This window comes from Neopelma chrysocephalum, unplaced genomic scaffold (assembly GCF_003984885.1).
Source record: "Neopelma chrysocephalum unplaced genomic scaffold, ASM398488v2 Primary Assembly neopelma1_365, whole genome shotgun sequence".
Lineage (NCBI taxonomy): Eukaryota > Metazoa > Chordata > Aves > Passeriformes > Pipridae > Neopelma > Neopelma chrysocephalum.
The window spans coordinates 167,676-190,003 of NW_020898029.1; the positions used below are offsets into that span (position 1 = coordinate 167,676).

The 22,328-nt window shown below is 42.7% G+C and overlaps 1 protein-coding gene across 2 annotated transcripts in view; it reads left to right on the forward strand.

Moving 5' to 3' along the window:
• LOC113978865 (lysine-specific demethylase 4B-like) overlaps positions 1–22,328 on the forward strand; it is a 45,505-nt gene that overhangs the window by 17,663 nt on the left and 5,514 nt on the right. For both annotated transcript variants that reach the window (XM_027706131.1, XM_027706132.1), the window contains exons 5-7: positions 5,986–6,035; positions 9,945–10,048; positions 14,532–14,669. In XM_027706131.1, the coding sequence (XP_027561932.1) occupies positions 5,986–6,035; positions 9,945–10,048; positions 14,532–14,669 (292 nt within the window). The remainder of the gene's footprint in view (positions 1–5,985; positions 6,036–9,944; positions 10,049–14,531; positions 14,670–22,328) is intronic.

A 22,328-nucleotide genomic window follows, 5' to 3' on the forward strand; every position in this document is an offset into this window, starting at 1 on the left:
ATGTGTGATCTTATCTCCAGAGCATGTGTTTGCATTACTGATGGAAAGGAGCCACAATAGAAGGGGGTAGGAGAGGGAAGCCAGAGATTTTCCTTCCCTAACCACAACCTTGAGAAGGGAAATGGGATATTTGCAGCCAATTCAGTGTGGTCCAAGCTCAGATTGATGAGGAGAGAGGGAGTTGATTTCTGTATTTGAGCAAATTGTTGGGAGAGAGGGATGAAGGAAGGTTAAATGTGGAGGAATGTAAAGGTGAGGAAAAGAGAGGTGACCATGAAAGGCAGGTGACAGTGCTATCAACAAAGGAACAATCTGTTCTTCTTCTTGAATTATTATATATTTTTTATTCATATAGGCTGCAAACCAGCTTAAAAATAGTGTTGGACAGAAGTTGGACTCTGATCCTTGGGGGTCCCTTCCAACTCAGGATATTCTATGTGGAAAACCCCCCTTTTACCCTGAGCTTTGCTTTGACACAGTGAGGAGATGGAATGTAGTAAAGATTTTACCTTCTAGAAAAATCAGGATCTGAACTGCAGTGAGGGACCAACCCTGTGTTAATGGTGGTTCTTAATGGCTTTTGCTGGCTGATAAATATCCCTGATGGACTAAAGAGTTTTCTTTGGAGGCTTTGCTGTCACAGGGGCTAAAGATGTTGAAGGTCAGGGTTCAGATTCTGCATTTCTGGACACACTTTGCCTTGCAGAGATTGAAATAGCAGCTCTTCAACATCCCTGTCGTGGCTGAGAGCGGGTTGGCATTTGAATCTTCAGAGGGTCAGTGTTCTTGGCACAATTAAATCTGCTTTGAGGACAGAAAACTAACCCCAGCTCGACACGTGGGCTTGGGCATTTTCAATGTGGTGTTCCTGTTCTGCTTCTGGTCCTTATTTCAGTAATTATGGTTTGTTAAACTGTGTGGGGCCTGTTTGGGCAACCCTTGTGCACACACTGTGGATTTAACTTTCTTACCTTCTCACTTGGACATTTCCAAAGTCCTGGGGTTGATCCTCCTGCTCGTGGAGCCCCAACTCCAGCAGAGAGTGGGTTGTTGGATTTGGTGAATTAATCACTGCTTAATTGCTCTGTGTTGGGGCTGATGTGTGGGGAGACAAGGTGTAACTATCAAAAAGCCTTTGAGTGACAACTGTGGCAAGGAAAGGTCTTGGAAGCTTTGGGGGAGGTTGGATGAAGGGACAGGATGGTCTGGTCCTATGCCAAAGGCAGGGATGGCTCCAGGTGAGAAGAATTCCTCTTAAACAGGGAGAGAAAAGAGGTGTGAGCTTGTTATGGAGCAGGTTTTTAATGTCTTCTTGGCCACTGAAAGCTAAGAGTTGAATTTCCTGCATTTTGAAGCAGCAGCAATGAGGAGAATCTGAGACTGGAAGGTCCCTGAGGAGCACCTGGTGCTGGAAGCTGTCCCTGCCACAGTGAATTCCCTGTGACATCATTCCTTAAAGGCCTCCAGACTGGTCCCTGGATCCCAGCATGGCCTGTCAGCTCGTCTTTACTGAAACACTTGTTTAATTCTTAACTCACAAGACATTTGCTTATTTATTTTCATTGTTCCTGATAATAATTCTAAGCCATTAGAGGGGAAAATTGTATTCAGAAATGCTGTTTCACACTTTATTTGTTTGATGATTTAGAGCGATAGAAAATAGCACATTTGCTGGCTTTTATAGTCTGATAATTATCCACATCCATCAAGCCCCATTCCAGGGGAATAAACAAAACACCAAGAAAATTACACTATTAATGACATCCTATGATGGCAAAGAGGAAGGATCTTTCTTTTGTGTTAAGGATAAAGAGGGGACTGTCCAGTTAAACTTATGTTGGGAGGGTGGGGAGGAGCTGGGATGGAATTCCCAGAGAAGCTGTGGCTGCCCCATCCCTGGAAGTGTCCGAGGCCAGGTTGGAGCACCCTGGGCTAGTGGGAGGTGTCCCTGCTCATGGCAGGGGGTAGAACTGGATGAGATTTAAGGTCCCTTCCAACCCAAACCATTTCATAATTAATTCCATATTAACAAGAGCAAACTACCATTACAAGGAGATAATTTTCTCACACATTTGTAGCTTTGGGGCAAAACCTTCTGAACTTGTGACCCCGACTCAGGAACTCAGAGAATCAGATGGAGGCAGAGAACCAGAAATGCTGGAATTAATGTTTCAGGACACAAGTTGGGAAGCTGAAGAGTGTTTCATGTAGAACAGTAAGTTCTGTTTGAGTACAAGTGATACTTGATCCCCTTCAGGGACTTTGTGTTGTTTTGGTGGGAAGTAGGAAAAGGTAATTGGAAAGGCTCAGGATATCACGTTGAGATTGTTGACTTCGGGCTGAGGTGACATTGGAGTCGTGTAACTATAACTTTTTTTTAATCCTGAGCTATTTTTTTCTTTCCCCACCCTGTAAATCTCCTGTTCCCTGGCAGAGCAGCAGCACATCACTCACGCTGCAATCCCACAAATTGCTGAGTGGCAGGTTTTTGGGGGAAGCTTGGCCTTTTGTCTTGGTCAACCAGTGCAAGGCTGACCCTTGGAATCAGTCCCTTGGTTTGTTTGCCAGCCCAGTTCCTTGGAAGTTTGATCTACCCTCAAACAGCTGCTGCTTTAGCACTATCAACATAAACTTGGCTTTTCTGGGGGACCAGGTTGAACCAGGAGGGGACAAATCCTGCCCTGGCTCAAGGTCAGTGTTTCCAGCACTGTTGGGTTCTCTGGTGACTCTTGCAGAGTTTTTTCTCTGCAGCAGAAATAGTCTATAAAAAGATGGTTCTTAAGACAGGCTGTTCAAATATTTATGCTGCCACCATCACTTCTTTTTACTTGAGGTTGTTTGGGGGAGTGGAAAATCCTTTTTCCATCCAGGTGAGTCCTGCTCCACACCTGATCCAACCCTAACCCAAAACTGCCCCTGCCAAGGGGTTGAAGCCTCAGGCAGTTCTCAGTCCAACATTCCTGACACATCCCAATCCATGGAGACTGAGTCTGTTTTACCCAGTTGATATAAAAGTGGTATTTTGCTTGTTTTGAAGTTTTTTTTTCCCTTCTCTGTCCTTGTCTTTGTGGAAAGCATTTGTCTGTGAACTGAATGGGACAGAAGAGGGGAGGAGTTTTACACGTGTTTTAATTTTTTAGTTTTCTCTTTCAAGGTTTTTTATAGGGCGGAGGAGTTTTTTTGTATTTTTCTAGAGGAAATACATTTAGTATTTTAGCCGGGAGATTGAAAGGAAAATAACCACCAAAAAAATGGTTAAAGCATTCAAAGTCATGCATCTAGAAAAGGAAAATTCTTGGATGTGCTTTTGCCTGGGGGTTGTCCCTGGAATTAAAGTTTTGCAGTTGAGCTGAGCCCCAGCTGTGGGGGCTGAGCCACACAAGGACTTTTGTCCCCGCCACGTGTTGGATGTTTTTCACACTGCAAGCAGGAGGACACCCAAAAAAATCTGTTTATTGCTCAAAAACTGCACTTCTTTGACTGCAGCAATTCTGAATGTTTGCATTGTTGTTCTGCCTCACGATCAATCAGCTGATGTGTAGATTGAGCTCAATCTGTGCCATACTCGGAGCCTTCTGTTTCTCTTGCTGGCTCTAAGCAGCAGCCCCAAATTCTGCCTTTATTGCCTGTCTTTATGTAAATCACTCAGATCTGTGAGCAGAACTCAAAGCACACAATTTGACCTACTTTGAATCCTCTCCTGCTGTTAATTTTGTGAATCCCTAAAAGAAGTGCAAAGGGGGGATGTGTGGTAGGTTCAGCTTCCCAAAGCCCGGCCCAAACAACAAAAGTGAATTTCTAAAACGGGAGTCAGCTCTTACCACTCTGTGCTGGGCTATTTTCATTTCTCTGTTATTACATATAGTTCTTTTTTATAAGCTGGAAATTCCTCCTCTCTGGCTGGTTTCTATCCAAGCAAGTCCTTTTTCTTTGTCTCTCCACGGGCTGTTCTCTAAAGCCTCGCTTGGCTTTTTGCAGGCTGCAGTTTCAGATAACACAATAACCATGTTCCAATGTATTAAACTTTTAACATCCTCAAGATTCAATTAATCTTATCTTTACAACTCCCAATTACAGGCACTAATTAAGTGAAGGTTGCATTGTAGACTGGGGATATTACATTAATCATCAGCAGCCTTGTAGCCATAAATTAGTTCTTTCCCAATCCTTCAGCATTTTTCCCAGAAGGAATGGAATGTCTCATTTCCCTGTTTTAAGGGACATTAATCCCACAAAGGAGCTTTGGATCGGGATTAGTTTTATCACATTTATGTAAGTGATGAATGGTCTTTGTAAAATAAAAGCCACCAGCTTTGTCCCACACAAATGGAATTGAATTGTTTGATAATTATGCAATTTAAGGCACTGTCAAACTTTGGTCCGGGGATGTTGGGAGTCCATTGCTGGATTTATTATTTTACAAGATTAGGGGCTACACAGTGTTTTGCCTGAAATTTTTTGTTTTAAGCCATCAGTTGAAATCAGCTTAATGTCTAAATGTTGAAGCCCCAGTGTTTGATTTCTGTCCTGTGTTATCCTCCCAACCTGCCAGGCCACAACAGGTGCATTTTGATTTTGTGATACAGGAGAGATGGTTTTATCTGCTCCTCCTTACATTGTAGACTCGAGTTTTAGGCTTGAAAATCGAGGAGTTGGCTGAAATTCCTCTCAACTCAGGTGGATTTTGAGCTCTGTCCTGAGCAGAGCAATATGTGCACCTGCTGTTGAGATGGTGCAAGTTCCCCCCTGCAATATCCTGTTTGTAGCTTGTTGTAATGAGGCCTGATGGCTTTGACATCTTTATTGGAAATAGCAAAAATAATGCATTTTTTATTGTTCTCTTTGAAGAGAACTTATTGCTGGCAATAAATGCCATTCTCACAAATGTAAATTCTCAGAATTCTTCAGTGAGAGCCACGTTTCACTCTCTGCAGTTTGTAACCAGTGATTTACAAATTTCCATTGGCAAGATTATGTGTGGCATCATGTTAAACACACCAAAGTATTTATCATTTGTCAGGGTATTTAATTCCCTCCTTATAACCTGAACACATAAATCTCGGTCACCTGATTTTTTGCTCCTGTGTATATTCAAAGCACTGAGGGAACTAAAAGCTTTTGGAAGAGGAAGGAAAGTGGTTTTTGGACAGGATGGTCACACACAGCTCTTTGTCTGTGACCTCTGGGACTTCAGGCACTTAATTGTTTTTCCAGTTTTATGTTCAATAATTTGCACTCCAAAAAAAATTTCAGCCAAATCCTTTTGCACTCTTTTTACCCCTAATTTTACAGAACTGCCTTTAAGAAGTGTAGAAGTTGTTCTTTGTACCCTTTGAAGTTGTTTTTCCTCAGCAGGCCCTTCGTTTTCATTCACCTCAGCGAGAAAATTATGGAATGGTTTAATTCCATTATTCCCATCAGCCAATAAAATGCAGCACAGACATAAGGATGGAGCCATAACTGCTTCAGCCATGAGGAAGAATATTTACTTTTTGGAACCAAATGAAAACTGTTTGCACAGAAAATGGTTGTATTCCAGAGCACACAGACCCTCCTTCACACCTTTTTCAGCCCATCCAACATTTCTTGCTTGTTAATCTTTAGCACAATTTTATTTTTGCAGATCTGTTTCCAATGGAAAACACACCTGCTGTTCCTTGCACTGATTTATTTCTGGTTTTCCAGTGCTGGATCATCACTTTATCTCCTTGATTTCCCCTCTACCTTGTGAAATCTTGTGATGCTGTTTTAGAAAATAACACACCTCATATAACATGTCTGAGGAGTTTTGTTAAAATCCTGGGTTTCTCCCATGTATTGTGTGTTCCTGATGCCTTTCAGGGGTATAAAATTTGGGTTTATTTCCAGGCAAGGTGTGCTGTGCTGAAGGTTTTTCCCCCACTCGTTCCTGGCCTTTTTCTTTAGCTGGTTTTTACATCCCAGCCTGCTGATTTTGGTGTTTAATTCCCTGTTAATCTCTCCCAGGTATGCCATCCCTCCGGAACACGGCAAGAGGCTGGAACGCCTGGCAAAAGGTGAGCTTGGAGTTCTCAAGGGATTGACAAAGAACTGGCTTTGAACTGACTGTCAGAATTTAATCTTGCCAAGAGCTGCTTGAGGAACCTGCTGCCTTGGTGGAGCCAAAAAACTTGGCAGGGCCTTTTCCTTTCCTCAAAGCCTCTGTTTGTGGCACACCATGACCCCGACTAAAATTGCTTGGAAAAACCTTGAATTTTGAGGCATTGAGACCAAAGCCTTCCATGGCTGGGCAGGGGGTTTAATCATAGAATTCCAGAGTGGTTTGGGTTGGGAGGAACCTTAAAACTCATCCAGTTCCATCCCAGGAACACCTTCAGCTATCCCAGGTTGCTCCAAGCCTCATCTAACCCTTGGACACTTCCAGGGATGGGGCAGCCACAGCTGCTCTGGGCAACCTGTGCCATGGCCCCAGCACCCTCCCATCAGGAATTCCTTCCCAATATCCCACCTAAACCTTCCCCTTCATGGACAATGGGGATTTGTCCACACTTGTGCTGTTCCAGAGGTGTGAAGTGCAGCCTGAGGCTCTCCTGGTTCTGCAGGGACAGAGGGGAGCAGGAGCTGTTTCTTCTGACACTCCAAATGTTACATCTGCAGTCTTAGCAACTTTATTATTATTAATTATTTTCAGCCTTAATTAGGGAAGTGCTCAGAAATTCAGCAGCAGCTTTATCATCACACCATAGAGTGTTAAGGGGTTGGAAGGGACCTTAAAGCTCATCCTATTCCAACCCCTGCCATGGGCAGGGACACCTCCCTCTATTCCAGACCTCCCTCTATTCCAGGTTTCTCCAAGGCCTTGGACACTTCCAGGGATGGAGCATCCACAGTTTCCCTGGGCAACCTGTGCCAGGGCCCCACCACCCTCACAATAAAAACTTTCCTAATATCCCACCTAATTTTCCCCTCTTTCAGTCTGTACCCGTTACTCCTTCACCCTCTAATGACACATGGTGGATTTGCTCATTTTCCTTCTAGTTTAGGCTCATCCTCCTTTATTTTTGGTGCAATAAAAACCAAATTAAAAACAAACAAACAAACAATGAAAGATAAAACAAAAGAAAGGGAAATGCAGGGGTGGGGGAAGGTCAGAGTTGGTTTGGGCTGTGCTGAACTCCCACCTCTCAGTCTCCAGGGAAGGTGTCTGCCTGCACAGGTCTATATTTTTTAATTTATTGGTGATGTTGCTATTTTTGTTCACTTGCAAATGTTCCTGGAGCTGCCCAGCTAAAAAAAAGCTCCTGACCCAGAATAATTAACTCCAAACCTCCGTGGTTCATCTCCAGAGAGGCGAAGGGAGATGGTTTGAATCTGGTGGGGAAGTGAAAAGCAGGCAGGAAAATCTGGAGGGCTCTGGTTGGATTCAAAAGAAGAGAAGTTCTGAGACTGATTTTCCAGCAAATAAGCAAATTCAGTGTAATGCCATTTCCTGCTGGCAGTCCGACATTTGATTGAATAAAATAGAATTTATTAATAAATTAAAAATAATAAATAATTAATAAATTAAATAATTTTTAAATTAAATTAAAAAATTTAAAAGTAATAAAATTATTAATAAATAAATAAAATTTAAATAAATTTATAATTTTATTTAATAAAATAATAAATAAAAATAAATAAATAAAATAAATAAAATAGTTTTAATAATAATAAATAAAAATTAAAATATAAGAATAAAAATAACTAATCTAATAATAAAATAGCATAAAAGAATAAAATAATAGGATAAAAATAGAATAAAAATAATAAATAGAGTAAAATAGAATACAAAGAATAAAAATCATCGATAAAAAGAATAAATATAATAATAAAATTAGAATAAAAAGAATAAAATAATAGAATAAAAATTATAACTATAATAATAAAATAATAAAATAATAGAATAAAAAGAATAAATATAAAAATATAATTAAAAGAGTAAAATAATAGAATAAAAGTAATAAATATAATAATAAAATAAAATAAAAATAATAAATAAAAATGAAAAAATATAATAATAAAATAAGAGAATAAAAATAAGATAATAAAATAATAGAATTTCAAAAATAATTTTAAAAGGAGAGAGTGCCAAGGGGTTCAACTGATTGTGTGGGATAAATGTAGAACAACTGGGCATGAATTTCCTAGGGCAGAGTAGTGTTGTTTTCCTGTGCACTGAGCTCTTTGATCCCTAAATACAAATATTATTAGAACTGTCTGCTGAGAAATGGTGCATTTCAAAGCTACAGTTCAGTCATTTGCCAGGTTTTAACAGATAAAAAAGTGATTTTTCTGAGAAGTCAGTCAATCCAGAGGACTTGTGTTCTGCAGGCTCTGAAATCCCCCCCAGCTCTGACAGAAGTAATAAGAAGTTTCTTGCTGTTTGTAACTAATTTTTATGGATGATCGATTTCTGGACGGTTTGTGACGTAAAACCAGAAGGAAATTATCAGTGATCTGGTCTTTAGTTTAGTTTTCTGGCCTTTTGGAAGGTGGGATGGGGGATGTTTTACAGCTCCAAGGAGGCACTTTTGCTCCCTGGCCATTCCCTCTGTCCTCCCCATCAATGTACCAGGGAGAATTTACTGTGGAGAAATGAGGGTGCAATTAATATGGAAAATGAATAGCTGAGCTGGAAATGGGCTCACTGGGAGAGCTGTGGAGCCCAGGGAGAGCATGTTAATGTGTTGCCATGTTATTGGTGCTAATCACTTAAAATGGGCTTCTTTATTAGTGGCTTTAATGAGAGCCACTTAAACTGTGCATTAAAAAGAGGGACTGCAGAGAGGAACGACAGGCTGGGTAGCAGACAGTCATAATTTTAATTGAAATGCTTTTAGTACAAAAATGTTAAGAAAACCTGGAATCCAGTAATCCTTTTCTCTTCCTGAAACCCCTTTCCATTTTGTCCCATCAATTACTTTTGTTTCCAGAGCTTGGCTTATTTATTTTCCTAAATGGTGATGGGTTTGAAGCCCTGTAAACACACAACTTGTCACTGAGTCACCCACTCGGAGGGGAAAAAATGTGATCCTGAAGAAAACAAGGTTCCATTTGTTGGCACTGAGGAGCTTGTTCAGTTTTTACCACCATTTTTAGTGTTCTTAATTATTTGGGATTGTGGATCCTGTAACTGAGGTGGGCTTGGATGGTGCTGAGGTTCTGAGTCAGGTCCTGCTGTCTCTGCCACTTCTTGGTGACCACTGAACGTGTCCCTCCTGCCACTGCCTGGGAGGGACATGTTTTATTTCCTTTCTTTTCCCTGAATATTCACATTTACAGGCTGATTTTTCCCTTTAGAGAGTGGTCTGTAGGGCAGGTTGCTCTGGAATCTAACAAATTGTATTACTTGCCCAAGAATATTCCAGCAGCCCATCAGAGCAGGTGTAAAAAGGCTGTGGGAGTGCTTGGAGTAGCTGGTGCAGCCTGGGACTTTTTCCTTGTCTGTATTCAGAAAAAAAGGGGTCAGGGTTTGGGGTACCAGCCAAAATCTAAGAGAGACAGGTTATGTTTCTTAATTTTCAGGGTTTTACTGATATTTTGGCCAACATACTTACCCAGACAGAGAAGACTTAGATGCAAACTCTCATTTTGAAGGGAATTCAGGCTTAAGTCAACACTCTCAGGACAGGGGGGATTGTTGAGGTGTCCTGTGCAGGGCCAGGAGTTGGACTCAATCCTCGTGGGTCCCTTCTAACTCAGGATATTCCATGTTTCTATGATTTTGGTGTCTCCACGTGCAAGTTTTTGTCACAAAATTGATGCAATATTTTAAAAAACGTGCTAATTCCTGACATCTTGGTCATCTGCTTTTGTTTTATCTGTATAAATAAGGCAGATTTTCATTTATCAGCTCGTCTCTGCTTAACAAATCCATCAGATATGACACCCCTGTAGTGATATTCCTCCTTTGAATGTCTCCACAGGATTTTTCCCAGGAAGCTCTCAGGGATGTGATGCTTTCCTCCGTCACAAGATGACCCTCATTTCTCCCTCCATCCTGAAGAAATACGGGATTCCCTTCGACCGGGTACGTCCAGGGGTGCAGGGAACACACTGGCAGCTTCTTGGGGTGCACAGGGCACAGCACCTCTCTTTTGAGGGAAAAAATCCCTGGGGAGAGATTGGTTTAATTTCTAAGTGCATTATTATTCTGAATGTATCCCGTTGGTTCAAACCAGGAAAGGAGCATTTGGGGTTTGGCTGAGACACCGTGAAGTGAAAAAAAAGCTTCCACTGAACAAACTCTGGCAATTCAGGAGCCTCTCAGGAAGGGAGGGACAGGCTAATCCAGATGTTCTGGCTTATCAATCATAGAATCACAGAATCACAGAATCAGCTGGGTTGGAAGGGACCTCTGAGATCATCAAGTCCAACCCTTGATCCAACCCCGCCGTGGTTCCCAGCCCATGGCACTGATGCCACATCCAGTCTCATCCTAAAAACCTCCAGGGATGGAGAATCCACCACTTCCCTGGGCAGCCCATTCCAATGGCTGATCACCCTCTCTGAAAGAAATTCTTCCTGATATCCAACCTAAACCTCCCCTGGCACAGCTGAAGACCCTGAGCCCTCTTGTCTTGCTGAGAGTTGCCTGGGAAAAGAGACCAACCCCCCCCTGGCTCCCCCCTCCTGTCAGGGAGTTGGAGAGAGTGAGGAGGTCTCCCCTGAGCCTCCTCTTCTCCAGGCTGAACAGCCCCAGCTCCCTCAGCCTCTCCTCACAGCACTTGTGCTCGAGGCAGCAAAGCTCTTTGGTGAGTCAGGAACACTTATTTTTCTCCTTGTGGATGCAGCAGGAGCCCAAACTGGACGTGCTGGTTCCCTGTTGTGTAAGTGCTCTAAGCCTGGAAGGATCCCTGAGTCTCTTAAACCCTCTTTTTTTGAGCTGAGGGGTCATGTTTGTTTGGTATGATCGTTTTAATGTGCTTATTCTTAAAGTCTTCTGAAGTAAATCTCCTCAGCCAGGCTTACAGGGATTTGTATCTGGGCAGGATCAGTCAAACCTCTGCTGTGCTGCGTGTTCCCGGCACACGGAGCCCGGCCTGCCTTTGGATGTGGGAAGTGTCAAAGAATTCCTGGTCCAAACTGATCTCACAGAATCCCACAGTGCTTTGGGTTGGAAGGGTCTTAAAGCCCATCCAGTTCCACCCCCTGCCATGGGCAGGGACACCTTCCACTAGCCCAGGGTGCTCCAACCTGGCCTTGGACACTTCCAGGGATGGGGCAGCCACAGCTGCTCTGAGAATTCCATCCCAGTCCCTCTCCACCCTCCCAGCCAGGAATTCCTTCCCAATATCCCATCTAAATTTCCCTTCTTTCACTTTGAAGCCATTCCCTGTGTCCTGTGCCTCCATCCCTTGTCCAAAGTCCCTCTCTACCCTTCCCCATCCCTTTTCCATCATCACCTCTATATGGCCAGATTTTTCCAAGAACTCTCACATTCTGTTAATTATGTTTTTTAGGCATAGTTTAGTCAGAGTTAATCCACCTGAGACCTCTTTGCTGAGCCTGCTGATTCTTTGAGATGGAAGTAAAAGATCTTGGCTCTTCTATAGCATAAAAAACTATGAATTCATTCTATTTACTGCTCCAGGGACTGTTTGATTTTTCCTGGTGGGGGGTTATGATGAATGAAATTTGAAGTGGGATCATCAGATGAGCTTCCATGGACCAATGTGGTGCTTGTGGTTCAACATCAGTGCCTGGACTTGGCCTAGTTAGTTGGAACTAAATTGTTCATGGAGAACAACAAACCATTTTTCCTGTAATTCCATCAGTGGAACCTGATTCCCAGGTGGGAAAATACAGGTACCTGCTCCACAGAGTTGAAAATAATAATGAAAATATCTAATTTTAGAATCTTGGCTGTGCCAGAGGTTGGAAAGGGAAGGAAGTTCTTGCAGGACTTAAAATGTTTGTGTGCTGTAGGTGGGCAGATATTTCTCCAGAATAAACATTATTATGTGGTTTTTTTTACATCTGTCTGAGGAAAGTAGCATTGACTAGTAATTTTATATTTATATATAAATATAATCACTAAGTGATTTCTGATCAATAACCAAGCAGGGGCAGCAAAGGAGTTTGTAAAAAAAGGCAATAGAAGGAAAACTTTCCTTCCAAACTTATTCCAAGTCATCTTTGCTGAGCTGTATTTGATAGGGATGGGGCTACAAAGTGGTTTAGATAAGGGAGTTGCTAATTTATTGCTTGGTAAAAAGTCTTCACCTGCTGACTGAGGTGTCCCTCTCTGAATGTTGTGATTTTTGACATGAAGGATGTTTGCAGATTGATGGCTGGTGTCTTCTTCATGCTGAGTATAAGTAGTTGTCTTAATGCTAAAAATCTGCTTTTTATCTTCCTATTTTTTACCTGTGTACACAGAGGACAATATTAATGTCAACACCAAATTTCCTTTTTTAAAGCAAGTGACTTAAATATAATTATTATACCAGGTTCCTTAAATATACTTACATAAAATTATTATAGCATGTTACTTAAATTATTTAAATATAATTATTATAGCATGTTACTTAAATATCACTCCTAATCCTGATTTATAGTGTGTTTTTGTGACAATTACTCCCCTGGAAAGCTGTTTTTAGGTGTAAAAAGGAGGAGATCTCTTCAGTCTGAGCAACCTGTGTCTGAAGCCTCCTGTCCTGAAATAGGAGCTTTTGGAGGAGGATCACTGTTATTCACAAACAGGGAACAAGTGCCATTTTTTCCTCTGGGAATAGAGATAGCATCCCTCCATCTGAATTCTTGGCAGATTTCAATGAAGTGAATAGGCAGCATTTATAAATCTCTATAATGGTGTTCTGGAAAAAAAAAAGAACCAGATCAATGCGAGGGCTTTTTAATAATTAAAAATGTGTATTTCTGTAATCTCCTATTGATTTCTCCATTTATTCCTCAAGAGCTTGCAGGAGTCAGTAAATTTGGGGCTTTCTCCATGAGTGGCAGTTTGTGCTGGCTTTCCTTCACTAGTTATTACTTTTCTGCATGGCCTATCCATCATCTTGAGGGCTTTCTAATTTATTGTGGGCTAATGTTGACAGCGGTGCCAGGGCTGACACACACTGTGGGCTCGAAATGAAGACACCAGGATGGAGATTTACTGACAGAAACATAATCTTTGTGTCTTCTGGAGTTACAGTTGCAGCTCTGCTGGGATTTATGGAGGGGATGGATGGGGGGATGCTCTGAGTGAAGGTTGGACTCGAGCAACTCATCCAGAAATCCTGCAGGAGCCTCTTGTGTTATCACAGCAGATTTTAGTACCTATTTTGTAATTGTTCTACGAACATTAACAACATCAGCAAGTTTAGATGTTGGCCCAGCCAAGTGAAAAGTGTTTGAGCTTCTCTCTGTTTCCATTTCCCATTTGGGCCCATCCTGGTGTTTGGAAGTGCAAGTCCTTTGGAATCTCCGAGCTCCCGGGCTGTGAGTTATGGCTGGTGGGAAGGGATCCAAATGGAATTGCCTGGCATGGGACTGCTGTGAAAGCTCTGTCAGCACTTCTGGGTTGGAAAGGCAGGGAAGGTCAAGCTTTGCCTCTTTGCTAGTCCATGGAAGGGAGGTGCTGTCACACACGTGCTGAGCTGGGGAGCTGCTCCCAGCCCACTCTGCTACATCCAGTTTGCCCTCAGGAGTCATTCCAAACTCTTTAACAATTAAGTTCCTTGTTTCCCCAATGGCTTCTCTGCATAAGATGTAAAAAGAGGATTTTTTTAGAAGCATCACAAATTTATTTGGCCTCTGGTTCCAACTGTAGAGTTTAACCCTTTTTAGTGATGGCCATAATGCTTATTGTTGTTTATTTTTAATAAAGTAGAATCACAGAATGGTTTGGGTTGGAAGAGACCTTAAAGTTCATCCAGTTCCACCCCTGCATGGGCAGGGACACCTCCCACTAGCACAGGTTGCTCCAACCTGGCCTTGGAGACTTCCAGGGATGGAGCAGCCACAGCTTCTCTGGACAACTACCAAAGCAGACAAAGGATGGGCTGCAATTTTTAAGGTGTTTGACTTTTGGGTGAACAAATGGGAGTGATAAATGTGAGGGGGAGAATAAATCCAGTGAAAGGCAGGAGGTGCTTCAGTAGGACCCTGGTGTTTAGAGGAGGGAAATCCAGAGTTCTTGGCTCCTCTGGCCTGGTGGTGGGAATGTAGCTTTGGACCTGCCATGAGCCAAATCCTCACAGTCTGAGGATTTATTGATCTCTTGGAATGCTGCAGCCTGAGAGCCTTTGAACTAGAACCTGTGGGTGTAAATAGTTCAGAGCTTGTGCCCTTTCCATCCACTGTTCTGGGTTTTTTCCTTAGGAGAAATACTTCAGTATTTTTGCAGTTGTCCAGGAATTATTCCAGGTTTAACCAGGAGCTGGCAAGGACTGTCCCGCTGACCTCCGGATTGAAAGAAAGACATTTAACTGGTGGATTTTTTAATAGGTCTCTGTTCTGCACATTAACTGACCTGTGGGGTGTCTCCTCCCTTTGCCTTTGTTTTCCAGATCACCCAGGAAGCTGGAGAGTTCATGATCACATTCCCTTATGGATACCACGCCGGCTTCAACCACGGCTTCAACTGTGCCGAGTCCACCAACTTTGCCACTTTGAGATGGATTGACTATGGAAAAATGGCAACCCAAGTAGGTGTCAGTTGGGATGAAGTGTTATTTAAAACCACCAGCTCAGGAAATACAGAGGAATGAGAGAGGGAGACTTAAGGACAAAATGGGAAGTGCCACTGTGATGTGCTCTTTCACCACCCCGTGTGGCTGTTTTATTCCTGTTGGTGGTTCCTCTCATTCTGAGGGTGTAGTGAGGACTTTCTCAGGTGCTGGGTGTTACAAACGCCTTGTGAGCTTTGGAGATTGGTAATTCAGAATTAGTTTTCTGATGCAGCCAAACTGCATTTCACAGTGAGTGAGGTGACTGATGTAACCGAGTACAACTCATTAGGTGCACACTGGAGGGGAAGGAATAAGCTGGAAATACTTTCAAGCTTTAATAAGACTATGGTAATAACATTCTGAAAATACCTGAATTCCTCTAATCTGTGCACTCCAGTTACATTTGGAGAGGAGAGTCAGGCTGAAATATGTGGTTATTTCTCATTAGGGCAAATTTCTGCTATGTTTTGTTACTTTGGTTTTGCATTCTCCTGTTTTGGAGTCTGGAGAGTAACTGATCAGCAAAGCTCATTCAATGAATCTGTGAATTTTTGAATTAGGGATCAGTTCCACACAGGGCAAAAGAGAAATGAATGAAGAAGGGGTGGCACTTGAAAATTGCCTTAGATGTTCCTTTGCAGAAAGAAAGACTCAGTTTTCCCTCTAGAATGGCACTTGTAATATCTCTCCTTCACTTCTTTTTCTTCTATCAGCTCAGCTTGAATCTGTAACTTTTGTAATGCACTCTAATGCTTTCTTGTTCTTCTAAAACAAGCAGATTTTATTGTTTTATTGTGTCCTTAAAGCCTATCCAGTCCCAGCCCCTGCCATGGGCAGGGACACCTTCCACCAGACCAGGTTGTTCCAAGCCCTGTCCAGCCTGGCCTTGGACACTTCCAGGGATGGGTCTTCCATTTGAATTTGTTCTGGAGTTAAGGGAAGGGTAAGAAAAACCTTAAACCATAAGAAAAGCCTTAAACTCCAGAAAAAATAGCCAAGCAAACTTGGTTTAGAAATGTCAAGAATGGTTTTTGTGTGCTGTGACCTTGTCTGGCAGGTTTGTCTGCAGCAAACGGTCCTGGTATTACACCCCAGAAAATGGGGGTTTATCAGGGAAATTCGGGCAGCCCCTTCACCACAGCAGCTCCAGCTCGAATATTAAAAGCAGTTTTGGGCTCAGCCATGTGTTCCCAAACAAGTGACATTTGGGAAGTGCAGTTTTCGATGGAGCCTCTGTGCTCACATTGTGGAGCAGCAGAGCGTGAAATTACTGAACAAGCAGCAGCGAGAGCTCGGAGCAAAGCTGGGCAGGGGAAGGGCAAGTGGGGAAGGAGATGCCCAATTCATTCCCACTGCACTCAGGGCCACTTGTCTGTTCTGAGCTTCCTGGTTAATATTGCTGAAATCACGTGTTAATTAACCCCTGGGTAGCTGGGGGTTGTGCTCCTGGTGAGGTGTGAGTGTTGTCACACTCTGAGGGCAAAAGGTTTGTTTAAACCTCTTTTGGAGTTAAACAGGGGCTTAATGAAATACCAGCTGAGGGTGGAAACTGGAGCTGCCTGGGGTTTGTGGGGAGAGAATTCGGGGAGAGAAGTCCTTCCCTGTGAGGGTGGTGAGGCCCTGGAACAGATTATTCAGAGGTGGCCTCTAAATATCCTGCTGTACAAAAAGCTGCTTTCTTTTTATACAATTTTGGTACAATTTGAGTAGAAATTCAAGTTCCCAGGTCAACTTTTCAATTTCTTTTGCAAACTGGACTGGAAATAAGTGAATAGGAGGGGAAAAATTCCTGCACAGACATTCCTGGAGAACATCTGGGTTCCTGTCAACACTTCCATACCTTCATTTACCTCCTGTTTGCTCCAGGGATACTGCTGGAATTATCTATCTCAATATAAAATAAGGTCAAGTTGCCCTTCCTTCCCAAATCTTACATTTTAGGTTCTGGAATAAGTAGCCTTTCTCTCATCCCAGGCAGTGTTCCCATAAAACCCTTCCTGCTCTGCTGCTCAGTCATTTAGGGAAGGGGAAAACAAGACTTTTCCATTTGGATTTTCCTGATCTACAAAGGCATCTTCAAAACAGGGACCTTTTGGATCTCAGCCTGTGCTCTTTTACGTGGCTTATTGCTTCTAAACCTCCTCCTCACTTGTTTTAATATATATATATATATATATACACTATTGAAATAACCTCAAATTTATATGTGGAATATCTGTGATTTGAAGTTGTTTGACATAGAATTTCCCATGGAAAGTTGAAGCTTTCTTTTTTCTATTCACAGCTTAGTAAAACATCAATATTTCCCAAGAAAATAAAATTTGTGAGGTGTTTTTTTGCAGAAACTGTTTGGTAATACTGTAAAAATTGCTCTCCAAAATAAGGGAAATCAGAATTGTGTTTTTGCATCACTTTGTGTCTGTGCCTTAACTGACTCTAATTAGACCTTTTTGAGCTTAGAACACATTAAAAAAATCTATTATGAAATAGCATTTCCATAGTTTATTTTTGTCAGTCATTCAGAATTGCTCTTTTACTCTAATTAGACCTTTTAAGCTTAGAATACATTTAAAAAAATCTATTATGGAATAACATTTCCATGGTTTATTTTTGTCAGACAAAGTTGCTCTTGTACAAAATCTTCCACCTTTTTTCCCCTACTTATTTTCTTGTATTATTTGTAAACACCCCTAATACCTCAATCTGGGCAAAGCTCTGATTCTGTGCAATAAAACGGAATTTTTACAGGCTTTTTCCTGCTGAGGTGGAAAGGAGATGGTTATTTTTTTAAGGAACTGCCTTGAAGCTTTGTGTTATGAGTTCTTTTCTGAGCTCCTCTTCTGAAGGACTGACTGGGACGTTCTGGTCATGATTTTTGTTAATGAAGGGAGAACACTGAGAGTTCTGTCAGCAGAATAAATACCTGGAGGTTTCCAGGATTCCAGTCCTTGGGATGCTGCTGGAGCAGATGGATGGGTGTCAGCAGGTACCTGGCCCTTCTGGATGTCCTGCCCTTGAGAAGAGGCATCTGAGAGGCTGGGTTTAAATCCAGACTTATATGCTGTTGTTATATATATTATATATTATATTTTATATATTATATATTATAAACTGTTCAGGATGTTGTTCACAGGGAATGGGACAGGGATGGGGACACTGGTGGCTTGAGGCACCTCAACTCCCTCCTGCTCAGAGCTTGGCCTAACCCTGAGCACTGAACTGGGGGGTTTCAAACAGATTATTTTAACCAGACTAGGTCAGGTTTAAATGCTCCTCAGCCTAATTTACCTGAGCTTAATTACTGCAAGGTGTAAAGGATGCTCTTTTTTAATGCTGCTTAGTCATGGCTTTTCCAGCCCGGGGTGACTGCTGTTCTCTGGGATGGGAACTGCTGTTCTCCAGGATGGAAAACTGCCCTGAACCCCTGGAATCTGATGTTGCAGGGCTGGCACAGTGTCCCAGTCCCTCCCTGGGATTTTTGGGCAGTGTGGGTTGTGTGTCCTGTGCCTGCAGTAAATCCCTGCTCCCTGCAGCTGATTCCCTCTGGTTCTCCCTCATAAGGAGTCCCAGCCCCAATCATTCCCGTGCCAAGGGGCATCTGGCTTTGGAGATGAACTACAGACTGTGTCATAAGCACTGGATAAAAGTCCTAATTTGTTTATCCCTGGTGCTGGGATGAGTCTGTCAAAGCAGGAAGGAGCTGGTGCTTCACTGACTTCTGCTCTTGCAGGGCTGCTGTGAGCTCTGAACCTCCTCCTGTGCTCTTCCAGCCTCTTCAGAGACACAGAACTCAGGTCCCCATGGAGGTGATCCTCCCCTCTGCCCCCCTGTTTGTCCTGTGTGTCCTGGAGATGGATTCAGGAGCATCCTTACAGGTGTAATGGAATAGTAAAACATAAAGAATTCTGGCAGAGGTTGCAAACAGGAAAAAGCAGAAATCTCCACGTCCTCTCTCAGCAGAAGCCTGATTCCCATTGGGATGGGTTGTTATTTTATTTGCCTGCAATGAAACAAGTCACACAGCATTTATATCATGTCTTGAACCAGAATCCTCTTATTATGAGTGGGATGAGTCTCACTCTCCACTTGCCACTTCCCCGACTCCTCTGCCCACAGAAATCCACCTGGAAGCACGTTAAGGAAGCAGGCAAGGAGAAAGTGTGCCCTGCAGCCAGGGACCAGGGGGAGTCCATGGAAATCTTTGCCTAATTGTTTTGTTTATGAAGCTCTGGGAAGGGTTTCCAGTGGCTTTCCTAATGAACTGGTTTGTTGTTGAGACTTAGGGCGATGCCGGTAATTGCGCTGCAAACGGGGGGTCAAGACTCATCTTCCTCCCCACAAGCTTTCAACTACCAACCATTAAACACACAAACTCTGCAGCTGAGCTTTTTCCTTCTTCTCCTCGGAGTTTAACTCCTTATTTCCTTGCAGAATCCCTGCCATTCATCACTCAGGCTGAGTGGGAGGAAAAGGAAAGCGGAGCCCAAACTGGTTTGTTCTGTCCTATTGGATGAGTCTGAACTAGATCTCAACAACACACCTGGAATATGGTGACAAACTGGATTCCTGCTTAAGAATATATTCTGGGAGGACTCTGTGTTTCTCCCCAAAGCTGAAACTCTCTGTTTTTTCCTGGAAATGTATGGAGAAAAGCTTAGGAGTGTTGTCTGCCTTAGCAATGTGTGTTCCTGTAACACACAGCCAGAGTTTCTCAGCTGCCTTTTGAACAGAACCATCTCTCCTTCCCAGGAACTTGCTTTTAGGCTTCATTGTTAGGAAAAGCTGATAGAAAAGCTTTAAGCAAAGATTTTTCTCTGGCATTTAATAGCTGTAAGAACTTCAACTCTGGGCCTGCTGGGGTTCTTTCTGTTTAAATTTCCATTAAGGCAAAAAAGACTCAGCTGTGTCTTATCAACTGATTTCATCTAAATAAGAAGGTTTTTTTCCAGGAGAGCCAGAGGTGCCACTTCAAATATATAATTTTGGGGACTATGGAAAAGGCTTATTTTACATTAACTTTTTATATGTTATGAAAGTGCTGAGGTTCAGTTTAGTGTTAATGGCTGGGAATTGAGAGAAATATCCTTAAATAAATAATGCTGGTGGTTGAAGTTGAATTAGTGCATTTTTCCATATATCATTTGATTTTATTACTTCAAGGAGACGGTAGTTTTATGTGACTGTTATTTTATATAGTTTTTTATATTTGATTTGTGTTTTTTATGTTAGAAACTGCTGCAAATAAGATAATGGTTGTGCATTCAACAGCCACAAATTTCCCACTATCAGTCTTGGAGTTAGAATTGATGGGACAGGTCTCCTGGTGTGGTCACACATTTTACCACAGGCTCCAAATTCGAGTAGCAGATAATAAAATAATAAGGAAAAGAAGAATGTTGGGTTTCTGGGTTGGAAAAAGGGCTTAATGGTGCATTTCCTTACAGTATTTTTCCATGTGTTTGGATTGCAAGTTGCCTTTGCATGTGCTTATGGTTAGCAAAGACATTAACTCATGGAAAAGGAGAGGGGAGGTTGGGAAAAGCCTTCAGAAGATGAACCAAGTTAAGTTCCTGCAGATTTGGTGACTGTGGAAAGCTTTGGGGTTTGCTTTTGGCTCACGTAAAGAAAACGAGGTTTTGCATCTCTCCTTAACGATGGTGTTTAAGTGTAGACATGTTCAATTTTATTCTTTTTTTGTCTATAAAGTTTAGTTATAGTGGGATATAAAAGTGTTGGGAGTTTGAGGGAATATGGAGGGATTTGTGCTGCAGAAATTAGGATAGGGATAGACAGAGATGGGGGTGGAGACATAATATCTGTTAGGAAATACATGTTTATGACCACAGTTAAATACTTGGAAAGAAATGTAACTCTGTGTATATGGAAGGGGAAAGGCAATATGTGGAATTGGATGTCATTGCCAGGAAACACAACCTTGCCCTTTTTGTCCTGCTCTAATGGATTGGGGCAGGGAATTCATGGCAAAGGCAATTTCTTGCCCTTCTCTACCCAGAGTCTCCTCCTGATCCCCCCATTGTCCCTCTGCCACCCCTCACACCCACGTGCACATTCCCCTTTCCAGCTGCATTGGAAGCATCTGCTGTACCAAGCAGCATTTCACTGCTGTCTGAGGGGAGGGGATGGAAAAATCTCCTGCCCATGATGGGAACATGGATATGACACAACGGCAGCAGCTGAGGAAATAAAACCGTTCGGGCCGGAAGAAGCCCCAGAGGAAAGAGGCTTTGTAAATTATTCATGCCTGCTGGTGTGAAAGCAATAGAATTAAATTAAAATTGAAGTATAAACATACATCATGGTAGATTTGTGTAAAGAAAGGAATTCAGCTACTGCAGAGGCTGCTGGGGGGGTGGGACGTGGCAGATGCAGCCCACGGAGTCAGCGCTCCGAGAGCTCGGCGTGTGGGCTCTCCATAATCCTTGTGTACACTTTTTGGGAGACTCTTAAGCTGCTGGTGGTTGGAAACTGCTCTGGAGACCTTTAGACCCCTGTGCCTCAGGATTTGCTGGGCTGGATTTGAAGGCATGACATGTGTGTGGACCTGTTGGTTCCGGGTCAGCGTCACAAAATGGACCTGTTCCCCTTTTAAGCCGTTTCTCATCCTCTGTGGAGGCTGAGGAGGTCAATCCCCAGAGCTCATTGCTGCTGTGTGCTGGGGTTGCTCCTCTGTGTTCCTCTTTGTAGCCCTGCACAGGTGCTTTTAAAATTTCTTAAGGAAAAATGAACCGAAAATCTGCTCAATCCAAATCCCTTAAGCCAGGATTGATGGAGGTGCCGCTGGGAAGCTCCTGCCTGGGCTGGAATTTGAAGCACAGGTGCCATCTCTGTTTTCCTGCCATGCTTTGGCCAAATTGCATTTCCAACCTTTCTGTCCTGTACTGTTTTTCATGAAATGAATGGAATTTTCCTGAAAATTCCTGTCCATGAATACTCCTTCCCACTCGGGTCACCGGAGCAGCAGAAGCAGCCAGAGGTCCTTGCAAAATGGAAAACAGGAGTTGGGAGGAAGTGGGATAGTGGAGAACTGTCCAGAAAGGCTCTTTTCTCCCTCTCTCAGTGGCTTCTTAACTACAGCCATAAATCTTTTAATAAAGGTGGTGAAAAGTGAAGGAAGAAAGGGAGAAACAGGTTTAATTTCAGGCATTTCTGTGAAGAGAATGGGTAGAATTGTTTTGAAAAGGTGTGAAGGAAGGGGGAAAAACCCCCAAACCAGTCCTGCAAAGTGGCTCTAATTACCTCAACCTCAAAGTTGAAACTCAATTTGGTGAAAGTTCACACCCTGCAAAGCTTTGCACCTTAGAGCAGGACTAAAAAGGGGCTCAACTGCTCACAAAAGCAGAGCTGTGGTTGCAGCCCCCGGAGCCACGAGGGCATTGAGGGCTTCCTGTGTCCTTTTCCATCTTCTACCTTCCTTTGATTAAGTTTATAAAGACTAAATGCCCATTCAGGCTGAGATTGGTGTCCAGGGTGAGAACCCCCTGGGCTTCATCACAGCAAATGGATATATCCAAGGAAAACCACTTGGGAGTACCTTTATGTAGGCTGGTGCAATGGCAAGGGTGCAATTCCAGGTTAGTTTTAATGAGCATAGGCCAGCTGAGATGAATAATGCCC